Consider the following 22,783-nt stretch of genomic DNA (forward strand, 5'->3'; position numbering starts at 1 on the left):
TGTGTGTGTGTGTGTGTGTGTGTGTGTGTGTGTGTGTGTGTGTGTTCGGTGTTACCAGTCGTTCAGACAGAGGCGTCTTGTCACCATCAGGAAGATGCTGTTCCAGAGCCAGGACGATGCAGTTTGCAATGATGGTGGTGAGGATCATCCATTCAAACGGAGTGCAGCTGGAGTTAAGGCCAAGATCACACACACACAAACGCACACACACCTCATATACATGGACGTTCATTCGCACTGGAGAGATCAAACAACTGCTGTGAGTTAAGACATCCTGATGGCCAGGTATCAGTCTGACCTGTGACATTTTCCTCTCTCTCTCTCCATATATTCCTTAAGCTCTCTAATGCCAAACAGTCCGATAAAGGTGAATTTGCCTTAAAAAAAATGGCTGCTTCTTCATCCAAGAGTTATGACATTTTCAAAATTACATTAAATGATTTGTCCGGCATTCTTTCAGAACCCAAAAGTCCATTTGATTCTCTTCTATTAAAATCCAAAAGGCAATAGATGGATAGATGAGTTCAGTTACAAATTCATCTCGACAGACACGAAAGATAGAAAATCTGTTGGTCTAATGTGTTTTTCCATCTCTCGTTTTCCTGCAGAGAACATTGTGACTCATCTGTTTGTTTGAAGGTCTTTGTAAATACACTTAACTCTACTTGAACTTTACAGTAGCTGACTTTTGATTTTACGCTGTGCGTGAAACCTCGTTGTCTTTCGCACGCACGCCACTGTTTCATGTGGTGATTCATTCAAGTTTTCAGACTTTCCTAAGAGACGGACGAGCGAACGGGCTCGAGGAAAGGCTGGTCAACGTGAGCCTGGAAATCCAAAGTGCAACGATGACTGACATCATTTAATTTAAACTGGAAACGGTCAGTTTATCAAAGCTTTACGTAGGGGAAAAAAAAAATCCGACACACGCGCACACACACACACACACACACACACACACCTACACACACACACACACACACACGCGCACACACATACACACAGAGGCTGACTCACGGAGGTCGCCTGGTGGAGCAGCCAGCTTTTCACTAAGCTCCATCCAGTCAAGTGCGTTTGTATGTGTTGTGGTGTGTGTGTGTGTGTGTGTGTGTCCATGCCTGAATAATGGCCGCTGGAGGGGCTAAGATGACTGGATACATCCAGACAGATCAAGCCTGTGCCTAATTGGCCAGTCATTATCCTGTTAGCCTGTATGTGTGTGTCTGTCTCCGTGTGTGTGTGTGTGTGTGTGTGTGTGTGTGTGTGTGTGTGTGTGTGTGTGTGTGTCTATTGTCGTGTTTACCAGATGCAACGTTGACATTGACACTATGGCCGGAGGACGGCTTCCGTGCGTGTGTGTGTGTGAGGGATAAGAGACCGCTGCTTGATGTGAGAGGATCAGACAGGTCGGTCTGAAGAGCACACACTAACGAGACGACGCTGAACTACACTGCACACACCGGCTGGCAGACACAACGCACACACCGCTGCGACCTGTGGAAGACGCAGCGGTGGAGACGCATCGTACCTCGATGTCGTTCAGGAGGAAAACTTTAAAGTCAGAACACATATTCAGCCACATTTTTCAGCCGGTCGTCGTCTTCTTCTTTAACATCTGGTGGACACTGCAAAGCCAGCGCATTGCTAACGTGCTGCTGTCCTGCGGGCAGACTCGTTGTGACCAGTGTGCAGTTCTTCGATGTTACTCTGCATGCAGAGGTGGAAATGTTGTTAACCTGCCGTTTTGATCTGATTTAATTCACACTGGTTTTTTTTTCCACTACACATAAGCAGGATATGAACAACTCGCTGGATTTTGCGGTAAATCAATTTACAGTAACCTTATGCAGCCCACAGATACTGTGTGTGTGTGTGTGTGTGTGTGTGTGTGTGTGTGTGTCTTCAGACTACATGCTAGTCTGCTGCACCATCTATTATTCAACAGACACACACTCTGCTGGCCTAACAACCTGCTGAAAGCAGGAGGTAACACTCCTCTGTGTGTGTGTGTGTGTGTGTGTGTGTGTGTGTGTGTGTGTGTGTGTGTGTGTGTGTGTGTGTGTGTGTGTGTGTGTGTGTGTGCGTGAGTGTGTGTGTGGGAGTGTGAGTGCCTCTCTCTCTGGTTTCCTCCCATCTCCTCACCTCCCTGCAGTCTCTCTCGATATCTGTCCAGATCTTTTGCTCTCTCTCTCTCTCGCTCTCTCTCTCTCTCTCTCTCTCTCTCTCTCTCTCTCTCTCTCTCTCTCTCTCTCTCCCCTCTCTGCCCCCCCCCCCTTTTGTCCTCTCTCTGTTTTGTTATTCTTCCTGTTTCTATTTTGTCTTCTGCTTCTCCTGATTTGTCCTTTCTTCCATCACACTTGTTGTCTGGGTTGGACCTGTTTCGTCTTTACTGGACAGAGCAGCTTCAGAGAGACAGGAAAGCAGGGACAGAGACAGGAAGACGTGCAGCAAAGGTCTATGGGTTGGAATAGGACCTTGGCTGCTGCTGAGGACTCAGCCTCTGGAGGTGGGACGCCGGCGTCTTTCTGAATCTTCTTTATTTATAACCCACCTGGCCTCCTCCATTTCTTTCTCCTGCTAACTGCAAACTGTAAGTCCCCCCTTCCTTCTACCTGGACTCCTTTTCTCCTTCCATCCTTCACTTACCTCCTCCAGATTTCACCTTGTGATCTTTTCTGCACACTTTCTGTCTCCCACTTCACCCTCTTCCTTCTTTTTGAAGAGGGGGAGAAGGATTATGAGAATCGGAAGCAATTAGGGAGTAGAATTTTTTGGCAAAGGCATTATTGGTGAGCACTGCAAAAATGTGTGTGTGTTCCTCTCTCGTTAATTAAAATGGCTTTCTGATGGCCAGAAACAGGCCCTGCCCTGCCAAATAAACTGACCTCACATCACGCACGCACGCATGCACGCACAGTCTCTCTCCTCCTTTCATTCTTTATCTCTTCTTTCCACTGCAGGCGGCTACTCAAAGCTAGCAATTAGACACACACACACACACACACACACACACACACACACACACACACACACACACACACACACAAGCATGTATGCAAACACATGAACATATACAAAAGCACGCACACACACACACACACACACACACACACACACACACACACACACACACACACAAGCATGTATGCAAACACATGAACATATACAAAAGCACGCACACACACACACACACACACACACACACACACACACACACACACACACACACACACACACACACAATGCAAGCAGACATTATTACACTAACTAATGCATTGATATATGCAGGTAATGCTTTGGTCCACACATACACACACACAGAAAGGAAATACCCACATCAGCAATACTTTCTTGCTCCATTTCCTATTATTGTGTACACACACACACACACACACACACACACACACACACACACACACACACACTATGATTTTGCCAGCAAGTGTATTAACTTATTACAGAGAGAGAGAGAGAGAGAGAGAGAGAGAGAGAGAGAGAGAGAGAGAGAGAGAGAGAGAGAGAGATGATTGGGATTTGTGCATATGCTCCATTTTTCAGGCAACATTTCAAAATGGCTTCATATCACAAGGAGCAAGTGAGCAAATACATGCAATATTTTGTGATTATGATGCACTGACCTTTTAAGCGTTAAGGCCTTGTAAAAGTAAAACCACACTAACACTGACTCAAACAATCTGCAGTCCCGGGAATTTGCGATGAGCGACGTCCGAGCGGGAACGCTTTGTATGGAAGTTTCCTTTATGTCTTTAAGTGTCCAACAGCCGCACTGCTGTGGTACTGGTCTTGTACTTCTCCGTAAACTTTAATACATTATTACCCAAAATTGTTACCTTATGACTGCTTCCTCTTACTTAATACAACAAACTTTACGCTATCATCCTTTTTCTATGACCTTATTCAGTACACCTTACGCCTGTGCCTGCCTACAGTACATTCCTGCATCCCCATGCCTGTACAATCATAAACAGCACAATTACACCTACATAACATTACACTGAATCATCATCACTCTTATCTGTAAATGCAGTAAAACCTCTGCTGCTGCACCTAAGATCCTGTATGTATAAATCAGATTAATGTAAAGATTTTGCTGGAAAAATGGAAATGAGAAAAATCGTGCCTTGGGACGGTTAGAAGGGCGGGATCGGCTCAGTTGGCTGGCACATATGTTAGCTTGTTAGCTTGAGAGCTACAGTATATCTCAGTGACGTGCGGTCAGGGGAGGCAGTGCTTCACCTGTTAAAATATAATGAAATAAAAAACTTGCTGTGGCTTATAAATTCATTAAGAGGAGGAAATTCGGACTTAAGCTCATGACTGTTCTAGAAATTTGTTTTCTGTATGATTTCAACATTTCAATGGTCAAAATCGCTAAATTTCAATTACGTGTGAGAAGTGCGAGGTGAGGCAGCGATGACCTGTGCTTCACTTCTGACGGCGCTCTGCCACACACACTGACTGACGCAGGCATTTGGCGCATGCCCATTGCTGTTTCTCTTAATATCGGCCATAAACGCGCAGTGAAAATGCTCCAGGTGAGGCAGAAAGTACCGTGCCGCACTGATAGGTGGCAGTGTTGAGCTCCATCGGCGCAATGCACGTCGCTGTGTGCTCTCCTACGCAGAGGGCGATAGTGAGTATATATGGCATTGCCTATTTAGCTAGCCTATTTTAGCCATGGGGAGTGGCACGCAAAGCGTTTCCAAACCTAATAAACACTTGTGAGGTGCATTCACTGGCATCAGAATAAAATGACTTCACGCACTCGCTGCTTCAAAACAGGACCAAGCATCTTAAGCCTTCATACTTTATTATTGTACAGCACTTCCCCAGTTTCTCCATAAGGCATGGTACTTGTACCTGTCAGAAAACTCTCTTTTTAAAATCATTTTCATTCAAATTTCAATATACTTATTCATTTTTCTGCCAGTATTGCCGCTCTAAAAAGTCAACACATAGTAACTTCCCACCTCCACGCCAATACAGCGACCTGTCCCAGCACTCCCAGCTTAACACTGTGTGTGTTTACCCACTGGGGTGAAAAATTTCTTCCACGGCGACATAAATTATCCACCTGTTAAAAGTTCCTCCTCCGTCGATACAATACAAGCCCAAACCTTCACAAAGCTACCCACACCTATTTAAATATGCCTCAGTCTAAGTCATCCCGTGAAAAATGTCCTTGTGTACCCGTTTGCTTGTCTCTCTCTGTGTGTGTATATGCAGGCTGTGTGTGTGTGTGTTCACCCGAGTGTGTTTGTGTGTGTTTTCAGCTGATGAGGCATTTTGGCGTGGCGCTGAGGCTGTGCTTTAGGGGAGCCGAGCCTGATGAGGGGGAGATTTTAAATCACACCAAATGAAGCTTTATCAAATAAATGAAACTGTGTAGCACTCGACTCAGCAAGAGTCAGTTCCTTTATGGGAGTGACGCAAGCGCTCCCTCTCTCTCCCTCTCCCTCCCTCTCTCCCTCCATCCTCCTTCACAAACATGCAGAGCTGAGAAATAGCAGGAAACAGGTATATACGCAGTACAAATCTTAATTCCAATTAGGGTTTAAATGCATTATGTACATTCAAAGTGTGTTGAGACTGAATGCAAAGTGAATATCAGAGCGGACACAAATGCATAAGGTCAGTGTAGAAAGGCAGGTTCAGTGCCAGATGAGGCAAAGACGCAGCCCTGTGTGTTAACTGTCTGCACCCAGTCTAATTATTCTACTTGTGCTGCCATCTACATGCATGTAGCAGATGCTGAATGCTTTAGTGCAATGTTACATCACAGATGGGTGTGGTCACAAGTACAACACCACCACACCTGACTGTAGCCACCTGTGATCTGGGGTGTGGCAAAGTGCAACAGACCAATAGAGATCACAGCAGATACTGTTCGTCCATACGAGATCCGGAGTGGAGTCTCTCTGCTCAAACACTTCAGCGAATGTCCGTGGAAAAGTGCCCAACCTGTTGTTAGACTCTCTATAGCTGCTTATTTTGCACAAAACAATATTTTTGCCAAAGAATCCAAGCAGTGATGAGCATTGTTCTGACAGAGCTGACCCCATTTATTAATGGGGTTGGGTGGCACGGTGGCAGTTTGCATGTTCTCCCCATGCTCACCCGGGGTTTCCTCCTTAAATAACCCCCACTTAAAACACCCAAGAAGATCACCACCTGACCAACGGTGATGACAAAGGATGGGTCCCCGTGCGCCGCTGTCGGCTGGCAGCCCACCGCTCCTGGTCTGCTGTGGAGGAACGACCAAGATGGGTCAAATGCGGAGAATTAATTTAACAGCAAGCATGACGTGTTCATGTAGTTTGCATGTAATGTGTGATAAATAAAGTACAGTTTCTTCTTCTTCTTCTTCTTCTTCTTCTTCTTCTTCTTCTTCTTCTAACATGCATAATCTTCAGTAATCAACAGTACGGAACAGCACAGAAGGAGGAGACCGTGGAGCTGGAGGAAGCTGTGGCAGCTAACAGCATGTGCATGAGCGTAATCAGCTCAGTGTCAAACGTCGGGCTGTAATGTCCGTGCTGTACACCGGCATTAATATGATTGGAAGTTTTGGGCCACGCAGCTGCGAGCGAGCCAATGATTGTGATCAGCCAATCAGCCAATCAGCTGATATAAGTGCGACTCCGCTGCTCTGCCTGAACTAACGCAGTGCTTCATTTTTTTTTTATATTTTCATGGTGCATCCTGCAGCTTCTGCAGCTGCACATGCCTAAACTTTCATCTTCTCCTCGCCTTCCTATCTGTTCATCCCTCCCTCTGCCTCCTCCTCCTCTCTGGTCTCTCAGGTTGAATACTCCTCATTCTCTCTCTCTCTTTCAGACCCTAAAATCACTGAGAATCACTCTTTCTTCTCTGCTCTTATTCAGCCATCTTACCGTCTCTCCATCCACTCCTCCTCTACCTCCACTTCCCCTCCTCCTTCCCATCCTGCTCCACTCTTTTCCTCCATGAACCGCTATATATAGACATGTGAAAGATAAAAGGGTGCGTCTCTCTCTCTCTTTCCCCTGACCCCAGCTCTTTTTGATTTGTGGAAGAAGCTTGTTTTTTTTTTTGCCGAATATCTGCTGTGCCTCTTCGCAGGCTGGTAATGAGAACTGCATAGATTCTCTCTCTCTCCCTCTGTAGCGCACGCACACACGCACGCACGCACGCACACACATACACACACGACAGTCCATCACTCTCTCCTTTCTTACTGGGCTGAGCTGAGCCATTGTATCCACCATTTCCAAACTGAATGGAAACCACACACAAACACACCCCGACTGACAATCAAAGTCAAACACACACATGCATGTGTGAGTCCACAAGCAAAGAACACAGAACACACACACACGCACACACGCACACACACGGTAACACTTGCAGCATCTTTCATGATGCAACTCAACGAAAGAGTCGAGTCTCTAGGGTGTGACAGCTGTACACACACACACACACACACACACACACACACACACAGGGGTTTTCAGCCCTTTCGAACTCAATGCCCATTTCTGATTTCCAAGAATGAGAAAAGCAACATAACATTAACAAAAACAGGAGAACAAATAAACTGGGCTTTAAATATGTGTTATTTAGATTTTTTTTAATCCTAATCTAACCATTTGGCAGTACCACTGCCTCTGCAGCCCACTAGATGAGGCCCTCCATTGGGTCTAGATCAAGGCTTCAGCTGGACTTCACCTGGAATCCAGTAGAGAAGAAACTGAAGTCATCCTGGACCAGTTTTCTCCTCTTTAGTTCACTTTCATTCACCGGCAACAAGGACAAAACCAGAAACTAGATTATTTTAGATTAGATTAGATCAGATTGGATTTTACCCATGGGAGTTGGGTCATTTGGGCAGCAGAGAAATGTCGAATATTGTAAAAAAGATAAGACAAATGTATAAAATCAGAAATGACTAAAGTAGGAGAATTGCTGGAGCCTGAGGACCAAGAATGTCACTGCCATTGACGGCTTCACTGTAACTGTGGTGCATGTGACAAACAAAGAACTTGAATACACAGGGATTGAAAAATGAGAAAATGTGAAAATACATATAAGAATGTGAAATGTGTAACAAAAGACACAAGTCTATCAAAAAATTTAAAAATGTCAAAAAAAGTTCACGTGGGATAAAATTAAAAGCTAATTTCCCTTTTTTTGAGTGACATGAAGCTCTGAGCAGTCGCTGATTTTAACTCTGGCAGGTAACTCTGCTCGAGCAGCTTCTTTTGTAGGTCAGCCATCATCTGGAGTCCTGTTCTATTTTAACAATCTCGCTGTCTTCTGAATTATTAAATGCGGTGGCTGGTAAATTTACCGGCTGCAGAGGACAAAAAGTTTCATTTCTTATTTTGACTTTTTTGGTCGACTTGCTTTCTCTCAAATTTGCGATATCCTCAGTCACTTTTCCCATTTCGTGTTCTTGTCACAAAAAAATGGCTTTGAGGCATTTCAGCTTGTCCGCTAAAATCGGGAAGCAGCAACATCGTCGGTGGCAGAGTTGCGGCGGTTTTAACTATGCACCACTGAAGCTGGAGCGTTCGGTTGCAACTGAGTGAAGGTTAAGAAGCTACCAAAAATAAGAAATCAACAACCAGTAATAAAGGTGGAAAACATGACCTCTACTTGATATAATCGTTAATACAACCCTGAAAGAAGTACGCTTCATTTACTGGAATTTTTGAATATCATTGTTGAATCCAACAAATTTTTAAAATCCATCTTCCATCTTTCCTTCAAAATAAAAATCTCAGGCAGCATTTCAAAGCCGTTAGTCTCTAATCCAGCCAAAGGCATCACATCTCAATCTCTCTCTTAATCTTCCCTCCCTCTCTTTCTCATGCTATCCTAAGTTAAGACCTCCTTCTCTTTCCTCTTACTCTTGTGCCAGAAGACACTCTCTACTGTTCTTTTCCATCCTCCCTTCCTTTCCATCCGTTGTTCCCCTTCCTTCTCTCTCACTCCCTCCATCACACAGTCTTAACTCAGCCAGGCGGACGGCTGCAGCATCAGCATCTCCTCACCGGGATGGGAAGAAGTGAGAGGAAGAGTGGAGGGAATTTAATAGAGTGAGTGAAAGACAAATGTAAAGGTAGAAATGAGAAGACGGGATGAGAGAAAAGAAAAGGATGGGATGAAGTTGTAGAAGTGATGGAGGGAGACGAGAAGGGAGGGGAGAAAGGGAGGAAGAGTGCAGAAAAAGAGGAAGAAGGTGATGGGAGGTGGGCAATAAAAGGTAAAGCATCAAGTGAATATGGAAAAAAGGAGGAGTAACGAATGAGCAAAGAAGGAATGATGGATGAAGAGACAGATGTAACAAAGGATATACAGAGGGAAGAGAGAAAGAACGAGGGAGTAATGGACATGAGGAGGAAATAAAGATGAGAGATGCAGGAAGACACTGAGAAAAAGGTTGAAATGGGGATGTAAAGAGGTAGAGATGGAGGGAGCGATGGGGTGGAGGAGAGGAGGGGAGGATGAGGGGACGGAGGGAAGAGGAGATGGAGGGAAAGATAGACAGCGAGAAGGAGGGAGAGGAGGGAGAATTGCAGTATTTTTATCATTCTGAGTGAGTGGGCTCCATAAAAGTAGGTTACTGTCAGCAGACAAGGAGAGGCTCAGACACACACACACACACACACACACACACACACACACACACACACACACACACACACACACACACACGCACGCACACACACGGCTACATGTACCATCTCCATTTTAGTTCTGCTGAAGCAGCTGCAGTGTGCGTGTGCATATATATGCGTGTGCATGCGTGTGTATGTGCGAGAGAGAGCCTTGAGCATGCTCAGTGAGCCACCAGCTAAACTGCTGCTGGTTCCAACATGAAAATACCAAGCGGATCGTCTAAATGGCAGCAGTGGATGTTTCAGCAGGAAAAACGGGAGCAGGGAACATCTCTGCCCTCGAAGGCTTGTGGGGATGCAGCGATCAGACACTCTGGACTTATGAAACAGGTCCCTGCCTGCTACATACTGAACACTGGTTCAGTCTCGCATGGTGTAAAAAGTGGAACGAGACGTGATGCTCATGTAGGGTTGAAGTGTTAATGAATGGAGTTTAGCTGGAGAGTCTAAATGTATTCTTTATTGGATTTTGGTCTATAGAGGTGAAATTGGTTTTAGTTCCAACTCCTCATATGTCTGCTAAACTTTGGTGGATGATAGTACTGAAAAAAAAGCCTTTGCTCTTCTTCTTTCTAAAGGAGTAACACTAAAAAAAATGAGGTATGAGAGCGATTAATAAAACTCATCCCTGCTCAAACTTACTGAATGATTAGACGAGTTGAGATTAAGATGCATATTCATCCTTTCAGCTACAGCTCCAGTTCATGTCTCATGTAAGATTCAAGGTAAAATTAAATTCCTGACCAAATCCACATTGTCACCTCATGCACAAACACTGTACTGATGCACACACATACACACAGTGCATGGGAACATGTTCAGGCCTACAGGTCAACCCGGCAGAGACAAAGTCAATGAGGTGGGATGGAATGTCAATGGAGATGCAGTTGGAGGAATAAGCATCCAACACAGTCTCACACACACACACACACACACACACACACACACACACACACACACACACACACACAAAGGTCTGATGTGTGAAGAGGTGGGCTAACTAACATCCCACAGCGTCCTGCTAGCTCAGCAGCCGTAAAACTGTCAAGAGAACTGATGACCGAGTATTCCGTCTTCTCTCTCTCCCTCTCATACACACACACACACACACACACACACACACACACACACACACACACACACACACACACACAACATTCACCTTAGCCACAAATCTCTGAACATCCCCTCCTCCCCTGTCACTTGCTGAACACACGTACACACACAAATATGCACTTACACATACTCCCACATTTCATGTAAACTCTGCAGAAGATGATGAACTCTGAGGACTTGTGTGCATGTTAACAACAAGAATTCAACTGAGTACATAAAAACCTGAAATTGGAAGGACGCCCACAATCTTTAGCAGCGGTTTCTGATACAAAAGTGTTTGAAGAACCGTAGATGCAGATTTACGGCGAAAGTATTGTAGCGTTGAGTAAAGCATGAGGGGGATTTGATCAGCTCTATCATTAAAGGTACTTTCAGACAGAGAGCAGTTCCCATGGCCTCCATTATTTTAAATGTGAACACACTGACAGCCGTGCCGCCACCGTCAGCAGCAAAGGGGGCGTGGCCACTGCTGTCCGCATTCAGACGTTATGATGGTTGACTAAAGAAACTACAGCGACTACAGGAGTTCAGAGCAATCATAGCTTAGTTTAGTCTCTGTAAGTATTCAAAGCTTAATGAAATGAACTGAAACCAGGTGGCTTAAGGAAACAAGTGGCCACCATCACTGAAACTAACATGGAAGTAACTGTAGTTCCACTCTTGATCACTAGAGGGTGGCTCCTTAAAAACATCAACTTTATTGATATCCATTTAAAATTACCAGACTCTCTCGGGTCTCAATGGGTAACTTCACTTCCTCTAATACACTACATGATATGTCTAAAGTGCATAATTGATTCTCAGGACGTTCAGCCATGGATGTTATCACTTCCCATCTCACTACTTGTCCAGGTTTTACTTTTCAGGATAGCGATGAAAACAGCCCAATCATTCATGGTAATGTAGTCCACAACTTGCATCCAATGAACCCTAACCCTAACCCCTAACCCCTAACCCTAACCCTAACCCTTTCCTCTGTGTCCCATTTCACACCCAGAAAGTTAAAACAGGCTGTCACTCATTGTAAGGCGGGTTTTTGCAGAATCGTCCAATATGGACGTTCTGTTGTTCAGAAACCTATATGGAATCTGACAGACGCAATATCTGTGTTTGCGCATGGATGTCATCTTCAGACCTTCAGGCTGCGCTCTACAGCATGTCTATGTAGCATGTAGAATACGAAGTGAACAATACAGTTAAACCATACAAGCCATTTCCTTTTTTTGGGATCAGGTCAGTTGTTGGATTATAGGAGTCCATATAACCACAGTCAGGGTGGGGATGTGTCGCTCTTTGCTCTGCAGCTTTGGGTGATAAATTGTATTTCTCCAGAACAATCCTGCCTGCAAGCACTTTCACTTGATCCGAAGTCAATCCAGCTACACATGTAAACTGCAGCCTGTTGGAGGATCCATGTGTATCTGATGCGGCGATCAATACGATCCAGTTGCACTCAGCTGTCTGAGGCAGACGGAGGTTACACAACGCGGGTACATGTTACTAGTAGTACTACTACTACTGCTGTTATTAGTTTGATTTCACACATTCCCAGTCACTTTTCTTGTATGCTGCTTTGTTGAATCACACATCCATCACATGATGTCTTTTTCTTTTGCTTCCTCTCCTCCGTAGGTCTTTCTGCCCCTCCTTATTCACTCCACATATTTCCTTAAATACAAGCAAATTGCTGTGATATGCCAGAAGCTTATACTGTATCCTGTATATTGTACTGCCTGCATCTTTGAGCTTGTATATAGATAATGAGTATATGCATTTGTGTGTGTGTGTGTGTGTGTGTGCGCGCGCGCGAGGTGATTGGTTGATAAATGATGAATGTCCAGGAAATGAGGAGTTCAGCAGCGAGGAGAAGCAAACACATGACATCAGCAGCTTCTACATTAGTCACCAAATCACATCTGCAGAACGGAGCACTATCCCATTATTTAGTACACTCACACACAAGCACACGCTCACACACCTGCACACGTACAGTACCTACACACGCAAGCAAGCGTACATATGAAGACACACACTAAAACAGCACATACGTGTACAGCTGGAAACAAACACAGGGAACCATAGCTACAGAGTACTAAATATGTATATGCGTGTGTGTGTGTGTGTGTGTGTGTGTGTGTGTGTGTGTGTGTGTGTTAGGGGGTGTATTGTAAGACAAGGCTGGTTGTGCCCGTGCTGCTGTGGTGACTCATCAACCCAGTGAATCACACAGATATCTGATTTAGAAACAGACTGCATCCACCTGACTGCTGCTTCCACCGGCAAACACACACACGCACAGATATACAACACACACATATATGCACACCTACACAGACACATTTATGCACACTCACAATCAGACGTGTAAAAAATACACCCACAGACACTGAACCACACACACTGATGAAGACAGATATTCGATGTTTACTAGACTGTAATCATCTTTGTTCTACATTTAATATTCAGTACCTTCACACAAATGGTAAAATTTTTGTGGCTTAAAAAACCCCCAACATCTTTATTCCAAGCTTTTAAACAGCGATCATCCAGTTAGAGGACATTCAAACACTAGTGAAACCAAAACTAACGGTCCTCTTATGTTAGTATCCCTTTAAGATCATCACAACTATTTAAAGGCAAGGAGAACAAACTGTACCTATCAGACCTTGGTGTGAAATAACATTTCATTGTACGTTTTACAAGCTGGTGTCAATTAGACAGTGAGGAAGAGCAGGCTGTGACTTATATCTACTATTTAACCTCGTCAGCTGTAACTCTGGTATGTCTCTTTGTACAAGCTCGATTCAAGCTCTGTGTTAAATTCTAGTCAACATCCCTCAGTCTCAGAAGATTCCAGATATCCAAATATCTGAAAATAGGGAGATGTACGTAAAAAGATTTGTGACATATTCATTTAAGGTTACATGTACAGCCAAATAAGATGTATTACTTCCTGTAAAATCCAAAATTTAAAGGTGTCGGTTTTAGTCTCTTTAGGATCATCTTCATCTTCTCTGTGTGGTTGAGTCTTATGGCTCTCGCCAAGCCTTTGTACAAATTACCAGTTCTATCAAGCAAACAAATAAGCATAAGAAGTCACTGAGAGGCTGGTGAAGAAAGTCAAATGTCTGTTTTGAGTTTTTCTGGGGCCTACAGGAGTCAAAAAATCACCTGACGCAACTTTTAGCACCTTAGCCTAAATGTATCCATTATCACTAAGCTTGCTATCTTTGATTAGAAAACAGGGATATGTATCTTTTGCTTCAGCAAAAACTATTCCAGAATAGGTGAAGGTATGCGAACTATAAAGTCAAACTCAAAAATGGAAATTTAAGATTATATTAAAAATATTTAGATGAACATATTCACCATTATCTAGCTGCTTATTAACCTGCATATACATAGCATTTTGGCTCTTAATTAGTCATTGTAAGCACTTCCTACTGTGTTATTCTGGGGGTTAGGATTATTAAGGGCTAGGATTAGATCGTTTAGATCATAACTCATGTGCTATAATTTCCTTACTTACTGTCAATAAGCAGTAATTAGGAGGTTATTGTGTTATTATTATGTTAATGACTTAGGAGTCACAGAATCTACAGAGCTCTAATTTTTGTCACTATAATATCAAACTATTGAAAGATTCCTCATTTGCTGTCTCAGTTTCATTTAGTTTGTGATCTGGTGAACTGTTTGCTTGCGATGGCGCCTGTTTATGTCATCTGGTGGGTGTTCTACTGTGTTTTTATATTGTATTGCTATTGTAAATCCTTTCCGCAAACAAAATCCCTCTGAGGATTTGACCATGTTAAAACTGAGCTGAATTGTGCCTGCAGATAAAGTCGGAGAGCCTTAAAAACCTTTAATAAGGAGACGACAGCCGGTTATTCTGCCTCCTTGTCCTCCTTTAACACTAAATCCGTATTACACTGTGGATAAGTCTGCAGCAGAAAAGAAGCCTAACTTTAGCTCGCTCACTGTCCCCGATGATTTTGAGTTCAGCTTCAAGGGATTTCGCAGCGAACTGATCTCCACGCAAAACCTTTCAATTACCAGGTGAGCTCAAAGTGAGGAATACCTGTCTGCCTCTGTGGAAGCGTTTCAGAGGAGGAGACGCGTGCAGGGATGTGTGGTTCAAATAATTAGCCCAATACCAGAATCCCCTGTCGCCAAATAGTTAATTAAAAGCTCGCCCAGTGTGTCTATATGAGTGTGTGTGTGTCCAGAGGATTAAAGGCTGTAATTATAATTATGTCCTCTCCTCTCTGTCTCTTTTTTCCACCTTCTCCTAACACATACTCTCTTGGTAATTTTACATACACACAGATTTCTCTCCACACACACACACACACACACACACACACACACACTCCCCACTCTGGACCACCATGGTCGAAATCAGCGGCGGTTTTCTTCCAATTCTTCATGCCAGATTCTAAATAGTCACATTAACAGAAGGCGAGGTCTCCCTGTCACTGCAATGAGTCAAGTTTTCTGTCTGCAGCTTGAACTGCTCACGTTCAGAGCTGGCTATCTTAGAAAGACTGAAAAATGGAAAATTTATTATTGGTAGAATAGACAATAAAGACGTGTTGACGATCAATGAGCGTGATGTCAATTTAGCACATAGTGAGGTCTATACTGTGTTTTTGGGGCTGAAATTCAGAGTTGTTATGTGAAAAAATTTTGAATTCTTGGATTTGCTCAAATGTTGAACAAATGTGCCAAAGTGTCTTTTTTCCAAGCTTGATCTGAAAGAAGAAAACAGACTAAATGGCTTCAGAATAATCTATTTTTCAAGCTTATTCCTCTTCTGGGGGAAAAAGTTAATGGAATTATTGAGGAAAACATTTTCTTGAGAAGCATCTGGTTTAAGTTTGAGTGATCAGGAATATATTTAAGTGTTATAGATGAGTGAAATACACAGTTACTGTTAGAGTACACTACTCATACCCCTGATACCGTCACAATACGATAAGCCAGGTTTTGTTTGCTTTGTTTGAATTACTGTCAGGTAAAACACTAACTTTGGGATTTTGATAGAAAACAGTAATGTCCTGTATAGAAAAATGTCTTCGCCCCGTCATGACTTCAGTGTGTAAGAGGTGTCCCCAGTCAGATCTGTCAACCTCTCCATCAGTCTGCTGCACCATCCCGGGCCACTCAGCAGCTCTGTGATTGGAGGAGCCCAGGGAGACTTCCTGACATTGACGTCTCGTCCTCTCTGATTCAAACAGACGACCTTTGACCCTGAGATCTGAGGCCGTATTGACGTCGCGACCCTGGCTAATGTAGCAAGCCTGCTGATAGACTGAGATAAGAGTCTGTGTGCTGACACGGCTGAGACAATCCAGTCCGTTAGACTGATGCTGCGAAGTTCAATTAGGCAGCGCTAACAAAATCCTCACACGGAATATATTTACGTGGAATATAATGAGAGAATAATGGTGACATTAAATAGAGTTGCGGTTTGGAAGACTTCTTAATTTTGTCCAAACACTCTTATGCTGCAGGTTGTCTTGCATTTTTAGTTTGTTGGTGATTTTCAGAACTTTTAGACGCAAAGCAAATAGATTATTTTGGTTCGTGTGATGCAGAATCAAGTGCAGAGTTGGCGTGGTGCAGTTGCAGGTGCAAAGCCCACTTGACACCTATCGCATTCGATATTTGTAAGAGTGTCGAGTGGCCAAACTGTAACTGATAAATCAGGACTTAAGTTACGTGACGTCCTTTGAAAATGACTCTTTGAAATCTACGTTTCGCTAAAAGCAGTAAGCGTCATTGCATTCAAAATTGATCATTTAATCGTGAAACAAAGCACAAAGGAGATTAGCTGTGAGCTGACTGACTGTTGTTTAACTGACATCTTGCTTTGTGTTGAGGCTGGAGAGGGCGAGGTCAGACGGACATTTGTTGGACTGCTCCTTCTCCTCCAGGACGACTGCAGAGGTCAGCAGTCCGGGTCAGGGGGGAGGCGCTGACAAACAGCTGCTGATGCTGACTACACCTCCTCATCCTCCCCCTCTTTTTTCTCTTTCAGGCTCCCTCTCACTTCTGACCAGACAGATAAAATACAGAACAACCCTCATGCCACCAATTCACACAAGTGAATTTAGTCACTATGAGGGGATGTGGGAACAGCTTTTAATCACAGTAGCTTATAGCTGCTATTTAAGACCAGTTTATATTTCTAGTTCTGGTCGACATAAATACTATATTCTTACATTCGTGTTCATGATGATGAGTGCAAAATATTCAGAGACAGCAGATATGCCACCCCAAGATACTAAAACTCACCATTAAATTCAAAATTAATTCATTTTTTTAATGTTTGCATCTCCTGAAGACACCAATTTAATAAGAGTTCAATCAAGCAATCATGTGGTCCATAAAATGTCAATTTCAGTTTTGTCCACAACACAAAGGTTGTGCTTAAGTTTGTTTCAAATTATGAAAGTTGGTTTGTTAATTTTCTGTTGATTGACTGAGTGATTAATCGACTAATTGCTTCAGCTCTGAAAGGCATATTAGGCCGATTCCATGAATAATTAAGGTCTGTAAAAATAATACAATTTCAGGTTTTACAGTTGTGGTCAGAGAGAAACACTGGCCAGTATTCAACTAAAAGCCTAAATTAGCCCTCTGTATTGATAAACCATTCTATTGGTCTAACCCCGTCACACAGCATACAGTCCACCCTGAAAGCCCTCCCTGCCCTTTACCTAATTAAAGTGTCATGTCACTTATCCATCTGTCCCCCTCCCTCGTCCCTCTCCTCTGTCACACCACGACTCTCCTCCTCTCAGTTATCCACTCATCCACCTCAGCATCTTTGCCTCGGGGCCCGCTGACTGACAGCTGTGAGTGACCCCGGGGCCCACCCTCTCGGAGTGACAGGACCAATCCCCTGGCTTGGCCAAGTGACACACTAACGTGGCAGACCTGCCAGGTTGACGGGCAGGCTGCTGATGCTGCAGTGTCCCTCTCAGCTCGACTGGACGCTCGGCTGGCAGAGCGTTTAGTTTGCACACCGCTGACCAAACGGCTGCTCCGAAAGGTTAATGAGAAGAGGGGCTTTTCCTCAGTTTCACCACTTGTGCAGTAAGACATCAGGGCCTCTAACGCTGCAAGGAGATTATATTTAACTGCTTATCTGTGTATTTGTAAGATCTCGGTGTGATATTCAAGCACCATTAAGGGATTCCATTCAAGACATTTTCATGGATTTTACTTCCACTTTTTACGTATCCTAAAAGCACAATAAAATGTTCCCTGCGCCAAACTGCTTCAGCCTTCAATACCAAAAACATTCAAAAGAGTTTAGCTAATTCGAGTGTTAACAAGACCTGTTTTCACTTACAAGTCTCATCTGACCTGAGAGCATTCGACCCTGAATCCCTGCCAGCTGTTCAGTAACCAAATCAAATGACTTTAGAAAGGGATTCATCAGTCCTGTCGCTGCAGACCTGACTCCACCCACTGGTGACGAACTGGAGACGATCAAAGAGATTTTCACCTGACACAAACATGGCGCGTACCATGCGCCTTCTGCCTCGTGACTGTACTGTGTGCATCAGCATGTGTGGCACAGTTCATGGTGAGGAGAAAGACAGAGCACAGGAACGGGGTGACGCTCTGTTGCTGCAACTTCAAAGGGCTCAAGTGTTAAAATCTGCGCAACTCAGCAAGAAAAGTGATTCTGACAATCACCAGTAGATGAAATTAAACCCCGTCGGCTTTTAAACTGCCATCATTGGCTGCATCAACAGCAGTGCGACTTGTGCTTATTTTGATGCACATCCATTAGGACCTTCCATTATTTGTTGACCCTGTAGGGTTGATATGATCTGGTTTTACTTTCAATCCTGGTCATGATAAAATCTTGGTTTTAAAAACCCTCTTCCTACCATAACATAACTTAACCTCTACACACTTGGACTTATTTATTTAACTTAAAATTTGGACGCTGTGACAAAATGAAATGCGGGTGCAGCACAGATAGATTAGTTAGTTTAGGTAATGGGCACACAATCACACTCCTACTCCACTACTTTGCCACAGCAAGGAATGCTGGGTAATGGAAGGAATAGCCTATAGCAGCTGCAGACTCTACTGCAAAACAAAACCAAGCTTCAAATTAGCTTTTGATATACACCCGCTCGCCAAGCTCTCACACACACACACACACACACACACACACACACACACACACACACACACACACACACACAAACAGGAACGCACACACAAGAGCGGCAATCACACCTACACACAGTTGCCCACACGGGCTGTAGTGCAGACACACACGCATTCACATGCCTGCACTTGGCCCTGTTTCTGGGGAGAGGCGCCCTGGGCTGCAGGGGGGAGGAAACCAGCCCAGATCAAACACACACCGAGCCTGTCGCTACTCTTTCATTCCTCCCTCTCTCCCTCCTTTCTCCTCCACTGCATATCCCTCTCTTTCCCTCCGCACATCTCTGTTCCTGCCTCCCTCTCTCTGTCTCTCCCTGCTCCGATCTGCCTTCCACACTGCAGTCGACAGCAGCCAGAGTAAAATGGAGGGGGAGGGAGGTGGTGGAGGAGGGCCGTGAGGAGAGCAAAACAGAAGAGAGCTGAGAGGGGTGTAAGAAGAGGAAGAGATGGAGGAGGAGGAGGAGAAGGGGAGAGCGGATAGTCAGGAAGAGCTGGAGAGGAAAAGAAGAGATAAATGAGGGGAAGATGAGCAGCTGAGAGCATCGATAGCCCTTTTTTTTTGTAATGTTCTCGCTCTCTACGTCTTCTCCTCCTGTCCTTACTCAACCCTACACACCCCTCACATCACAAACACGCACCACTCCTCTCCTTATCCATCTGAAGCCTCGAATAATGTTCTATTGCAGCTCAATTACAATAATTACGATCATTAAGGTGATCATTTCCCGACACCACCATTCATTACTTTGGCAAAATAACTATTAGAAGCAGACTGGCGGGAATGGAGGGGAGGATGGCCCTCGTCTTCCTCGCTGCACCAGAAATGAATTCTCCCAAGTTCTTTAAATCCTGTCAGCATTGTAACTGTAAGGTTGCTGCTTCAAATCCCCCACTGATGGGTTTGTAAGTTTCATTTTGCTTTGGAACAGAGTTGCACTAATTCTGAAACTTGTGTTATTATGGCATCGACAAACAGCCTTTTCATTATCAAACTTCCATTGATCCACCAGCTAAATCACTTAGACATGACGACAATCAAGAGGTCGCTTGTTAAGAAAACAGGCTGTTTCTCTAACATTTAAGCAACGCAAATACATTTCACGCTCGAAGCACTGACTGAAGAAAACGTTGAAAGTTGTTTCACTGCAATGAGCTGTAACCCGGCTACTGAGAGAGAACGCGAAGAGCTCTTTTTGGATTTGGAATAACCACTTCAAGTCACAATGATAGACTGTTCAGCGTCTGCAGTCTTTGGCTGAACTGTGGAGGGCTTCAAAATTATAGAGCTGCTCTGCTGTGACTCCTGAACTGTTGATGACGCCATGCGTCCAGCTTGAAGGACAGGCTGTACTCTGCCCATATGTACGACATGACTGGAACACAGTGGGCAGACTTTTTAGGACATCATGTGCTTTTCTCCTCATTTCATAACACCTTGTCTATCTCCACTACAGACCACCCCGGATGTAAATGGATATAAATAAAATTCACGGTTTGTCCAACGGGAAGCTTTTGCACGTTCCAGCAGGACGCTGTGCTGAATTACCAAAGCAATATCTGAGCATCATTTCTGACAGCTTAACACAGATTTGAGTGTAAATATAAAATGAATGATGCATTCTGACTAAGAAGAAGATGACTAAGACATCTTTTGGACACCTGAGATGCAGACAAGTGAGCAGGAGATGAGACGATCGACAAATATGGAAAGCCACCCACATACAGAAACAATGCCTACTAATAACATCTATTTTCTGATGTGTGAGTTCAGACATTGTGCAGGTGCACCGAAGAAATGCTGAACATTCAGAAAACGCAAGAATGCACAAACTGAGCTGACCACCCCTGGTTTGGAAATGGGTGAGTCTGGAATGAGAAGGCATCTGGTTCATCAGGGCTGAGAAGAAACCATCCAGGTTGGTAAAACGGGGGTGTTGGTTTAGAGAGCCTCAGTCTCCTGTGTGCGAGTGTGTGTGAAACCCCCTCCCCGCGTTGGTATTTAGATATCAATCCTGCCTCAAAGGTTGGTTTCTTCTGTGTCGCTCTGTGTCTGTGTGTGTGTGCGTGTGTGTGTGCGTGTGAGTGTGTGGGTGTGTGCACTTGTGTGTGTAATGAAGCCCAGTTTCATGCGCATGCATGCTGTGAGTGGGGAAAATGTAAATGTGCTTGTGGCATGTTTTTGTGTGTGTGTTTGTATGTTTGCAAGCCTCTGTGTGTGTGTGTGTGTGTGTGTGTGTGTGTGTGTGTGTGTGTGTGTGTGTGTGTGTGTCTGCATCAGTCTGTCCCATTCTCCCCATTCTACTTCTCGCTCACTCTCCATCAATAGAATAAAAAAAAGAGAAAACGCCACCACTGTGCTTTTCAGCAAAAGCATCTCAGTACCACACACACACACACACACACACACACACACACACACACATACACACAGGCTGGCTAAAGGCCAATCAATAATTCACATAGTGCAGATTGAATGTAGATCAGTGACTCAACATGGGGGGGAAACACTATGGCTCTCCACCTCTATCGCTCTCGAATTCTCCTCCTTTCTCCACATCTCTGACTTTTTCTTTCTATCCAGCTCTGTCCTTCTCTCTTCGCTGCTCTCCCCCTTCCTCTACTTTTCTCCACCTCTAACCATCCCAGTTCCAAGTTGATTGTTTTCACCAGTTAAAACTTCACGGGGGCCAAATTACATCAGCTGTAGCTAATAAAATATATACTCTCTAAGTAACTTGACTAAAAGGCCGAAGTGAAACATGGCGGCCGTCGACTTAAAGCCTTCCTCTGCCAAGTTGTTTGTCTTATTTTGTTGTTGTGAGGAGTGAACTGTGTGTTTTTGCAGCTCACAAAACCGATTTCTGCCAAATCAGCCGCCGTTTGAAGCCAGTTTGGTCATCTTGTTTAAATAAACTTTATTGGACTTGTCAGTGGACAGAAGTGATGGATGGTTCTGATCAGTTCATGGTTCTGATCGGTCCACTGATCCCACAGCGCCAGCACAGAGTTCGACCGTGCAGAAAGAGAGATTAAAACACGTGGCGTGAGTTTGCGGTGTCTGCCAATCAAACTCATTGTTTATATCACATCAGTGCTTCGCCCTCGAATCCCTCTTTCTCATCTTGCCTTCACCTCTTCTCCTTTAAACACTCTTTCCTTTCTGCTCTCCACTCTCGTTCTCTTCCTGTCGCTGCCTTTCTCTTTTCTTGCCCTCTTTCTTCCTCTTCTTGATTCATCTCTCCGCTTTGCTCCACCGCATCTCTGCTTTTCTACACTTCTTTATGTGTTTCTTCTTCACCTCTCTCCTAATCCCTCTATCTGAGTCTAATTCTCTCCCACTGTCGGTTTGATCCACTTTCTCCTCTTCATCTTCACCTTTCTTTCGCTTCCTCTCTCCACCTGTCTCTCCCTCCATCCCTCTCGCACTTTAACCATCATATTACATTTTAAGGTCTGTCCGTCTCCATCTTCTAAACCCCTTTGCCTTCTCCACCGCCTCCACAAAAACACTTTCTTCTTGCACTTTCAGAGAAAACACACAGCCTCTCTTGTGAAATTATATCCCAAAACTTAGTTTGAGGTTTTCTTTCTATTAATTTCTCCAGTGATTTTTCCCTGTTATGGTCTCTTCAAACACACACTTGCACATAATATTCACACACACACACACACACACACACACATACAGTGGCGGCAGGCTACACTCAGAGTTGAGGGGAGGACAGTAGGGGCATCACATTTCACCCCAGTGAGATCCAGACAAACACACTCACACATGGGGAACTGGC

The 22,783-nt window shown here is 44.2% G+C and overlaps 1 protein-coding gene across 24 annotated transcripts in view; it reads right to left on the reverse strand.

Moving 5' to 3' along the window:
• The window catches only part of cacna1ab (calcium channel, voltage-dependent, P/Q type, alpha 1A subunit, b), a 126,035-nt gene that overhangs the window by 93,971 nt on the left and 9,281 nt on the right, over positions 1-22,783 (reverse strand). For all 24 annotated transcript variants that reach the window (XM_070976861.1, XM_070976726.1, XM_070976771.1 and 21 more), the window contains exon 2: positions 56-161. In XM_070976861.1, the coding sequence (XP_070832962.1) occupies positions 56-161 (106 nt within the window). The remainder of the gene's footprint in view (positions 1-55; positions 162-22,783) is intronic.

The sequence above is a fragment of the Chaetodon trifascialis genome, chromosome 2 (assembly GCF_039877785.1).
Source record: "Chaetodon trifascialis isolate fChaTrf1 chromosome 2, fChaTrf1.hap1, whole genome shotgun sequence".
Lineage (NCBI taxonomy): Eukaryota > Metazoa > Chordata > Actinopteri > Chaetodontiformes > Chaetodontidae > Chaetodon > Chaetodon trifascialis.